This window comes from Entamoeba histolytica, genomic scaffold, assembly GCF_000208925.1.
Source record: "Entamoeba histolytica HM-1:IMSS scf_1104750518121 genomic scaffold, whole genome shotgun sequence".
NCBI lineage: Eukaryota > Evosea > Mastigamoebida > Endamoebidae > Entamoeba > Entamoeba histolytica.
Window position 1 is genome coordinate 1 of NW_001914982.1, and position 11879 is coordinate 11879.

At 22.7% G+C, this 11879-nt stretch overlaps 3 protein-coding genes across 3 annotated transcripts, besides 2 other annotated features; 2 read left to right on the forward strand and 1 right to left on the reverse strand.

The window, feature by feature from the left end:
* Positions 1-206: 206 nt before the first annotated feature.
* Positions 207-1011, reverse strand: EHI_119020 (uncharacterized protein; the record flags this gene model as incomplete). Its single annotated transcript, XM_001913795.1, has 2 exons — positions 207-230; positions 274-1011. 2 exons carry the CDS (start codon positions 1009-1011, stop codon positions 207-209), a joined length of 762 nt encoding a protein of 253 aa, XP_001913830.1.
* A 2009-nt stretch (positions 1012-3020) lies between these two features.
* Positions 3021-4581: a repeat region.
* Positions 4582-4672: 91 nt separating this feature from the next.
* On the forward strand, positions 4673-5965 carry EHI_119030 (uncharacterized protein; the record flags this gene model as incomplete). Its single annotated transcript, XM_001913796.1, has 1 exon — positions 4673-5965. The coding sequence occupies one exon, from the start codon at positions 4673-4675 to the stop codon at positions 5963-5965; it is 1293 nt and encodes a 430-aa protein (XP_001913831.1).
* Positions 5966-8912: 2947 nt separating this feature from the next.
* On the forward strand, positions 8913-9839 carry EHI_119040 (AIG1 family protein, putative; the record flags this gene model as incomplete). The annotated part of the gene is made up of 1 exon (XM_643379.1): positions 8913-9839. One exon carries the CDS (start codon positions 8913-8915, stop codon positions 9837-9839), a length of 927 nt encoding a protein of 308 aa, XP_648471.1.
* A 1966-nt stretch (positions 9840-11805) lies between these two features.
* Positions 11806-11879: a repeat region.

The window sequence follows — 11879 nt, forward strand, 5'->3', positions numbered from 1 at the left end:
AATAACATTTATTCTTTCATTTAAATTCATTTCATAAATCATTCCAACTAATTTGATATTTATTGAACTAATAGTTTCGACATATTTTTTCTTGAATAATCGTTGTATTTCATTTGAGATGGTATTTATATTTAATTCATTTATTGATTTGAATAGCTCAATAAGAAGTTCTATACAAGAAAGAACATATGAACCAGACTTACAATTTAGTGGAATTTCATGCAGAATTTCTGAAATGATACATTTCATTTGTTCTTTGTAAATATTACAAACGATTTGACTTGGAGAAGGATGAGAATATGATGGAAGTAAGAAACACAAACAATTTGTTTGATGTGATTTTGTAGAGAAGAAATGTACAAGATCGTTGTTTATATGTTTTTGTTTATTTAAGACAGACTCTTTGAGAATTGTCTCATTTTCTTTTTCAGTAATTGTTTGAATATCTGGTGAAATACAAATGACTCTTTTCCCTTCTTTTCTTATTCCTTGTAATTCTAATAAACAAGAAAGATAATCAAATGATGATATATCCTCTAATATACCTGCATTTATTTCATTGTTGTTATAAATAATTCTTATAGAAGATAATTGGAGAATAGAAAGAATTTCAACAATATTATTCGGTGTTGTACTTGAAGTTAGTTTATGTTTTTCAATTTCAATAAAGAATAATTCATCATTTAAAATTTGTTGAAATTCTTGTTCTTCTAAATTGTTTCTTTTTACAATATCACTTACAAGAATTGGTCCAATAACATTACAATTATTTGATTCTGATGTGGAAATCTTATTTGAAGATTTCAATGATTCTTGTGCATTGAGGTAATCATTTGATGAAATACCATTAATGATTTGATGTATGTTAGTATTTTCATCGATATATTGATCACCACAAATACAAATAAAATGGGGTTTTGTGCATTTGGAGATAATATTTCTAAACTGGTCAGACAATCCTTTAGAAATATCATTAATATCTTTAAATAAAGAAATATTTTGAGAGTGCATATTGATGAATGAATTTACAGATCAATTAAACGTATATATATCTTTGAATTATATAACTGAAAAAGTCATTGTTTAAAAATAACCATCAATAAATCTTTCAATGAAGTAACAATAAAAACAACTAAAATCATTACACTAATATCTATTATAATTATTTTCTTCTTTCAAACTACACTCAAAAAAAAAAGAATTAAAATACTGTTTGTTTACGGAATTTGTTCTTTTGTATGTCAGTTTTTTATTATTTCAGCATCATTTTTTATTTTGGAGTAAAATTAAAAATATTTGCTTTTATAAAAGTCATGACTCAACATCATTCTATTGTATTTAAATATTTAACTTCCACTTTTTGATTTTAATGTCGTCTGTATTGATGTTTTATTATGACAAAGTTTTGTTTATTTAGCTGTAATTTTATTGCTTTTAAATACTTCACAAACTAAATAACTCTTTTCATATCAAAACAACTCAAAATGTTTAAAAATAATTAATTAAGCTGTTGTTTTGCTATTAGTTTATTCTATATCTTTCCATTTCTTCATTCATCACACATAATTTATAATAATTTTTATATTGTTCAAATATTTTTGTACTTGTTCAATTATATTTTTCATAGAATCGAGTATAACACATTCTTTCTTTGTATTGATAAGTTTGTGATAATTATCAACGTTACTCTACAGACAGTTCGTTGTTGTTTGGTCATATACCCTGTTTCATTCATTCTTTATTAAAAGAAAATAATTTCGAATATTATTCTCTTTCTCCTTAAACACTATATTCTAATTTTTTATTTCTAATCACATAATGTCGTACAATTAGTTTAATATAACTTTTCTCACCAGTTAATACCATTACAATGTATCAAAGTACATTTAAGAATATTCCTTTTAATAAAAATGACATTCCTTTATATATTCTCAACACTCCATTCACTCCATCATCTGAGCATAAAAAGATGTTGTTAATGAATATTCATTCCAACTACAATAAAACTAGTTATTTAAAACCATACTGTCTAATAACAAAAGAAAGGGTACAAAAATTAGCAAAGAAAAAATGCATCTAAATAATTTACAAAAAAGAAAAAAGATGCAAAAAAATTTGCATCCATAGAATTTTCCATTTATTATATTTTGCTCCTAAAAAAAATAAAAAAATAAAAAGTATGATAAATACAGAATATATAAATATTTATGTTTATATTTTATTATCAATTGTATTCATTTTGTATGAAATATTAATGAAATAGATTATTTGATGAATTATAATTATTTGTATTCTTTTTTATTCTTTTATTTATATGTTATTTATTTATCTATCGTATTTTTATATATTTATTTCTCTGTTTATATTATTTATATCATTGTATTCTTCTTATTATCTATATATTATTATATTCTTCTTATTTTATGTTTTTCTTTTTATATTATTTAGATTTTCTTATTGTTATTCTTTTCTATTTAGATGTATTTGTTTATTCATCTTATTCATCTTTTATATTATTATCATTTATATCTATTTTCATTTTATATTTATTCTCTTTTGATTTATATTGTTTATATCTTTTATACTTTGATTTTATTATTATATCATTGATTATCATTTCTCGTTTTATTTATCATTTATTCTTATTATTCTTTTGTTTTATATTCTATATCATATATTCATATCATTTTCATTTATATTTTATCACTTATTATATATTATAATAACATAACACATATGATTGATTATATAATAAACATCATAATGAAATTACACATATAAATAATAAACATAAAAAAGAGTAAAATATTTTTCATCAATAAAATATTGTTAATTATTTTACACAATTAAATTAGACACTTTTTATTGATTATTTCTATTTTTTCAATAAAATATACAAATTACTTCTTTTATTACCTCTTTGTGATTTATTACTTTTTATATTCTTTCTTCTTCTACTTTCTTTTTATTCTTTTATATATTTTTATTCTTTTTATATTATTTGTTTTTTCGTTGACTATGTTGTATTAATAATTTTCTTATTTGTTTGTCTATCTTCTCCAATTCTCATAGTTTCCATGGTACAATACAAAATCCATATCTTAATTTGGAGATTATATCATTATTAATCATTCTTATTGTATTGAGGCTGCTGTATTTCATAGTATTTAATGATGATAAAATAGAAGATACATCATTTAATATTCTTGTACAATATTTATTGATATTTACTTTATCTCCTATTTCAATACCAAGATATTTATAATGATTATCATCAATTACTCTTGGTAATTCAGCTAATTCTCCATTTATTTGACTATTAATATTAGTCATTATCCCACTCTTTTCTACATTAATTTTTAATCTTATTGCATTAAATATTTCTTTAGTTAATTTGTGTGCTTTTTCCATTTCATTGAGGCTATTAGTCATTATCTTTAAATCGTCCATATACAATATGTGGTTTAACTGGACTTGTTTTTCTTCTCCATTCATTTTAATATTTAATTTGTTAATTTGTTTATCTAATTGTTTAGATAATATATCAATAGATAATACAAATAAAAGTGGAGATAGGCTGTCACCTTGTATTATTCCTCTTTCTACATTAATAATACTATCACTTTCTTGATTATAATATAAATTAAGATATGTATTATTTAATATATAATATACTATTAATTACTACTAGTGTGATATTAAAATATATTAAGCATTGTTTAATCCATTGGTGGTTAATACTATCATATGCTTTGGATATGTCATAATCTGTTTCTATCCACTTCAATTTATTCTTTATTAATAATTGAATGATTATAGTGTTGTATAATAATCCTTCTTTTGATGATATGTATATTTCTTACATCCAATTTGATTTAATGATAGCTGTTTTTCAATTTGATTTTGAATCAATTGATTTTCTATTTTCATCTTTAATATTGATGTATATACTTTTAACAGACAATTTAAGCACGTTATTGGTCTGTAATTCTGTGGGTCTAATTTATCTCCTTTCTTATATATTAATATTGTTCTTCCTTGAATAAAATGAATAGGTATTTCATTATGATTGTTTAACCATTCATTAAATAATTTTAATAAATATTTCTTTGGTTGTTCTAAATATTTAATCAAAAATCATTGTATTTTGTCAACTCCCGGTGCCTTCCAGTTAGCAGTAAATTTAATATCACAATCTAGTTCATTTGGAGTGATTATAGACATTCTATCATTAATTCTATTTTCAATTAATATTTCATATAAATTAATATTCAGGAAATCTATATTAGTATTAGTTTCATAGATTCATTTCCAGAAATTAATAGTGGAGATATTATCTGGATATTCATCTTCTTTAGACTTATTTAGGTGTTGTCTTTTTCCATATTTCATCATTTTATAATTCAATCTTATTCTTTTCCAATTATTCTTTCTTATTTCTATTTCTATTCTTTTCATCTTTCGGAGGTATTTATAATAGTTTATTTGTTCATTTGTTTTTATTTTAATATGATATATATCATATTTATTAATATGTATTATTCTTTTTAATTTCATATATTGTTTATTATGGAGTAAATCATTAATGAATAATTGAAAATATGAAAGAAGAGAAAAATCATTTAAAAAAGAAAAGAAAAAAGAAAAAAAAAAGAACTTAAAAGACATAAACATGGAAGAAAATGAAATATGGATGAATCAAATAATTAAACAAGTGAATAAAATGAGTATTATTCCACATTATACGATTAATAAAATTCCTATAGACAAGAATGTCATCTATCTTATATATGAAGAAAATGAAATAACGATGGAAATAATAGAAAGAATAGGAGTAAAAGAATTTGAGATAATAAAATATGACAATCAAGGAGTTAATTATATAGTTGAAATTAAAGATGAAAAGATGTTTAATGAGTTTAAAAGAAAAATGGTAAAAAAACAAGAAAGAGAAGAAGATAATAAAGATATATATAATATCATTGAAATGATTAATAAAAAAGAAATAATTAATAAAATGATAATTCATATTTCAAGTAGTATTAATAAAGAAAGAAAAGAATATAATCAAAAAGAAATAATACAAGAATTTATATATTCAACAAATGATTATTGTATAGTCAATTTAAAAAGAAATAATGAAAATATAATTAATGATTTAATGAAAATACGAATGAATGACATGTTTTCAAAATATTTACCAACAAAACCTTTTAGTTGTATTATATTTAAAAAATCTTCACTTTATCAAATCATTCCTTTTTCAAATAAACTTAATGGTTATATTATCACTATTCCTCAAAATTATTTTTATAATCAAAATTGTTGGGAATTTTATGAACGTCCTCCTTTTTATTTAACAACACCTGCTACTATTTTATTATCTTCTAATTATCTTATAGGAAATAATTTATTTATTAGTAAATGTGAATGTCCTATAATTAATATTAATCATTTCTTTGCTTTTAAAGAAAGACGTTTATCTTATAACTCTGATATTTTATGGGCAATTAATACTATTGAAAAACAATTGATTGCTAAACATATTGCTTCGAAATTTTCTCCTCTTTCTTTCTCTATTTTATCTCAACGTCTTTTTATTCAAACTGATATGAAACTCCCTCGAACTCTTAAAATTTCTGACCTTCTCACTTTATCATCTTCTAGAATTGCTATTCTTGAACCTTGGATTGATAATCTTTCCTCTTGTGTTAATACCATTGATTTTGTTGCTCTTCAACATTGGTCTTATTTCTATACTTCAAAACGTCTTTTATTTACTTCATTGCTTTCTTCTCATTCTTTTTCTCTTAATCCTGACTCTCCTTCTTTTGCTACAAACGTTCATCTAGCTCATGAAAGTCTTTCCAAATTTTTCTTTGCAAACGATGGTTCTTATCCTGAGCTTCAATCCCATCTTGTTTCTCATCACTGCAATTCTTTATGTTCTTCTTTCCCTCTTTAATTCTATTAACTCTTAATTATTTCTTTTAATTATTTCTTTTATTCATTTGAAAGAATATTTAGTGTAGAAATAAACTATTGTTAAGTTTCAATTATCATGTGTTGAAGAAATTAAATAACCATTTGTTGTTATGAAGAAAATCATTTTGTGAATTATGTATTTTTTATTGTTAATTGATTGAAATTACAGTCATTCTTTTATTTATTTCTATATATCATTCATTTCATTTATTATTCTTTGTTATTTGTAGTTTATTCTCTTTTCATTTCATTTAATTTTACAAGAATAGTTAAATACCAAACAATACGTTTTATTGCATTATTTATTATCATGAATGTTACATAATTTAATTCTATCATTAAATAGTTTACTTTCAATGAATTATAACAAATGAATAACGAGAAACTGAATTATATCTAATAAATAGTTTTTATTCAAAGAAGAAAATTAAATTTCTATTTCATCTATTCTTATTTCATAGTAACGTTATTTCAATTTGTTTTAAAATAAACAAGATTAATTTAACCAAATGAAATAAGGTTGCTCATGTGTTGATATTAGATGAATTAATGAATGAAGAATTAAACAAACAACAAATAAATACAATATTTATTATTTAAATGTTTGTCTTTCATAATTACAATTTATCATTTGGTTAAATAAACTATAAAAGAGACGACATTACAATATTTAATTCATTTTACTTGTTTATAACAATTTAATTTATCATAACAAATATAACAATAACAATTAATTTAAAGTCATTTGAAATAATTTTATGAATAAAGAAATGGGGTAAGAGGAAATTGGAGAGAATGTTATTTTCAAAGAGAAGGAAAAGTAATTTTAATGAAATAAATGTGTTATTTTAATCAACAAACAAAAATAAAATTAAATAAAGATGAATTAATGTCACTAAATTATTTTTTACATTTTTATTTGTTAATAATCATAAACAATATTTGAAGTTTTTTTATCGAAAATTAATTTTTATTTACAATATATTTTTACATAAGGAAATAAATCAAACAAAAGTCAATAGAATGATGTTTTGTATTTCAACAAAACCAAACTTACAACTTATATTATATTTATATCGCAACATATAATAAATTGTAAGTAGTTTTATCAAAATTTAAAACAAACATCATTTGATTTATTGTCTGAAATAGAGTATTTAAATAAATCGTTGGAAACTACAAAATAAACAATGAGTTTACAAGAAGGCAAACCAAAACAAACAAAATTCCTTTTAATTGGAGAAACAGGTACTGGTAAAAGTTCAGCTGGTAATTTCATTTTAAGGAAGAATGTTTTTAAAGTAGGTGATGGTCCAATTTCAGAAACAAGAGATGTTGATGTACAATCTGGAGAAGGAGATAGAAGTGATGTAACTGTTATTGATACACCTGGTTTTAATGATAGTGAAAAAAAGGTTGACAAAAATATAGATAATAAACATATTCAAAATATTGTTGATTGTGTTAGAGCTAAAGGATTACAAGGAATTATATTAACAATGGATTTTAGTGGCAATACATTTTCTGAAACTATTCAAAAAGTCATTAAAATTATAAATGATGTTTTTCCAATAAAAGATTTTTGGAAACATGTTTGTATTGTTTGGACTAAATGTTATTATTCTCTTTCACGAAAGCAACTTGAAAAAGGTAAAAAGATCAAAGAACAATTCAAAGAAGAATTAATTTCATTTATAAACCAAATAAATAAAACAAATGAAAATATTGATATTCCAATGTATTATGTAGATTCAGAACCAGATGAAGAAAGTGATGAAGGCGATGATAAAAAACAAGATAAAGACAATGATAAAAAACAAGATGAAAAACCAGCTGAAAAACAAGATAAAAAACCAGACAATAGCAGATCAGAAAAAGAAATAGAAAGATTAATCAAATGGGGAAGAGAATTAGAATTTATTGATAAAGAAGAAATTAATAAATTAGTCAGTGAATACAAAGAAATTCGATTTGAAGAAAAAGAAGAAGAAGTTAAAATAATAAAAGAAACAGGATCTAGTATAACACGTGAAATTAATAAAATCGGAAGATGTATTAAAACCAAATATAATGGAGAAAAAATAGAAGGTGAACATTATTTAATTAGCAGTAGAATTGTAACAGAAAACAAAAAAGAATCAAAAAAATGGGGTCGTTGGAAAAAGGGAATTGTCATAACATTGGCTGTTGTTGGTGGTATTGCTCTTGTTGGTGCTGGTGTTGCTGCTGCTCCTCTTCTTGGTGCTGGTAAGGTTGCTGCCATTGCTGCTAAGGTTGCTGTTGGAGTTAATGCTGTTGGTGGTGCTGGTAAGGTTGCTGCTGTTGGTGTTGGTCTTTGTGGTTGTGCTGGTGCTGCTGCTTGTTTAATGCCTAACGAAAGTTCTAGTGATTAAAAGACAAGTAACACCAAAAAATTGAAAGTTAATTAAGCATTTTAAATGACTTATGTTTTGAATTTGATAAAAGAAAAATGATAAAATACTTTTAAAACAGATAATATCCTTTTTAATCAGTTTAAAAAAGAAATAATATAAAATAAATGTATTGAGTAGTGATGAAAATATTGTTTGTTTATAGTTGTATAAGTCAAACAACATATAACACATTTTCTGTGTAAATTTCTTCATATTCATCACTCTCACTCACTTTTTGTTATTTTCCTTTCCATGTAAAATATATAGCATTTTCATTATTTCAACTGAATGTAATTATTTTATTAAGTGTCATATTATTTTCACTGACTATTCTAAACTTGTTTCATACAAATTATTTATAAAAATAAAAGGGGTATGTTTGTTTTAACATTTTAAATACGATAGATTTATTTTTACATCAAATAAACAACAAACATCATTTACAAACAAATATTTTGTGAAATAACCTAATCGCAGTATTTAAATAAATCGTTGGAAACTACAAAATAAACAATGAGTGTATCAGAAGATAAACCAAAACAAACAAAATTACTTTTAATTGGAGAAACAGGAAATGGGAAAAGTTCAGTTGGTAATTTCATTTTACAGAAGAATCTTTTTGAAGTAAGTGATGATACAAATTCAGAAACAAGAGATGTTGTTGTACAATCTGGAGAAGGAGAAAGAAGTGATGTAACTGTTATTGATACACCAAGTCTTCAAGAATCAAAAGAATTTAATGAAAATTTTTTGAATGGTATGGTTAATATTGTTCAAGAAGAAGGAGGAATAAATGGAATTGTTATTGTTCTAAACTATAATACAAATAGAATTTCCAATAACAATAAAATAATGATTCAAATAATGTCTAAAATCTTTCCATCACATGACTTTTGGAGACATGTCTGTATTGTATGGAATAAATGTTATTATTCTATATCAGATAGGCAATTAACAAACCAAAAAGAAATTAAAAGAAATGAATTTCTTCCAGAATTACTGAGACTTACTGAAATATTTACAGGAGCAGAAGAGAATATTGAAACACCAATGTATTATGTAGATTCACAACCAGATGAAGACTATGATAATAGAAGATCAGAAAATGAAATAGAAAGATTAATTGAGTGGGGAAGAGGAATAAATCCTATTAATATTGATACAAGTAATCTAGAAAAAGCACCAGTTATAGAAGTAAAAGAAGAAACAGAATCAATGGGAAATACTGGTAAATATATTGAAACACAATTCAAATGGATGAGAAGAGAGATAGGAATTGGTTTTAATGGAGAAATTAAATATGGTGATTGGGAAATAGTCAAAGTTATGAGCAATGAAAAACAATCAAGCAACCCATTAAAAACAGTAATTGTAATAGGAGCAATAGTAATAACAATAGGAGCAATAGGAGCGATTATATTTTGTTTTAGTAAAAGATAAATAGGTTTAAACCAAGTAATTTTAATTAAATTCAATTAATTATTTTTTAAAACGTTAAATTAATTTTATTGAAATAACAGTTGAATGATTAAATTTATCAATTCCAATATAATTCAAATTAAACAGAAAGAATAAATGAATAAAAATGAATAAATCAATCTTGAAATTATTGAAAATGTTGAATAAATTAAAGACAAACAATAATGAAAAAAAGAAGAAATTAAATATTTTTTTTTTTTTGAAATAATAAAATAATTGATAAATCACTTCAATTGTTGTTATTCAATGAAAATTAATCATAAATTCAGTATTAAAAGATAGAGTTATGACAAATTAAATAAACGCATTTTCATGAAAAAGAGTGCCAAATTCATAACTTATAATTAATTACATAAACATTATATTCCATAAATAAAATTAAATCATTAATTTACATAAAATATTGTGAATTGATTGACAATACTTTAAATAATACTTTTATATCCAATTTGAATATTATAATTAAAATAAATTGTGTTATTGTGTTAATAGAATTATTCATTATTTTTGAATAAAATTTAAATATAAATTAAACTAAAACGCTGTTATAAATAATTTCTACAAATTTATATAATTTCACACAATAGTGAAATGAAAATATAAAAATAAAAACATCATTTGAAGACAAATAACATGAAAGGGGTTGTATTTCAATAAAAAAGGAATTAAAAGAGTTAGAAATATTCTGTAATAACTTTAAATAATAAACAAAATGAAATAAACATCATTCGACAAAAACAAAAATTGTTGTTAAATACACCGAAATAATATTTAAATCATTGGAAACTACAAAATAAACAATGAGTGTATCAGAAGATAAACCAAAACAAACAAAATTCCTTTTAATTGGAGAAACAGGTACTGGGAAAAGTTCACTTGTTAATTTCATTTTAAGGAAGAATGTTTTTGAAGTAAGTGATGATACAAAATCAGAAACAAAAGAAGTTGTTGTACAATCTGGAGAAGGAGATAGAAGTGATGTAACTGTTATTGACACTCCTAGTCTTAATGATAGTGATAAACTTGATAAAACACAAATTCAAAATATTGTTGATTGTATAAAAAACAATGGATTACAAGGAATTATATTAACAATTGACATTAATAAAGAAAGATTTTCTGCTAATCTTAAATTCATTGTTAAAGTTATTTCCGATGTTTTCACAATAAAAGACATTTGGAAACGTGTTTGTATTGTATGGACTAAATGTCCTAACTCCTTTGGAAAAGAAAAAGATAAAATTGAGAAAGAACAATTCAAAGAAGACTTAATTTCATTTATAAAACAAATAAATAAAACAAATGAAACCATTGATATTCCAATGTATTTTGTGTATTCACAACCAGATGAAGATGATCGTAAGAATGAAAGAACAAATGCTGCAATCAAGAAAATGATAGAATGGGGAAGAGGATTAAAATTAATTAATACAGAAGAAATTAATAAATTAGTCAGTGAATATAAAGACTTTGAATATGAAGAAAAAGAAGAAACTGAAACAATAAAAGAAACAAAATCTAATATAACATATGAAATAAATATAATCAGAAGAATTAATAAAATAACGAAAAATGGAAAAGTTATTAATGGAGAATGGATTGGAGTTAGTAGTAGAAATGAAACAGAAAACAAAAGTAATGAAGATTCATCATTTTGTGTTGTGATGTAATTGAAGAAATCATAATAATTCAATAATTGGTTATTTGAAATAAACTTGTTAGAACTAATAGAAAAATCAAATAATTAAAGTTTTATCAATTTTTAATTTAATAGAAAAATAAATATATCCAATTAATATGTTATTTAATAATAAAATAGATCAAAAACATGAATAAATAAAATTATTACAAAATAAGAAATGGTATAATAATTATTTATCAATGTATTGTTTAATTGTATTTTTATCTTTACTATTTATTAACACACTTTTCAATACAAACATAACAACAAATTTTAATGCCATAACTATTGTGTAAAACCTTAGGGTCTTGTAAAGAAAA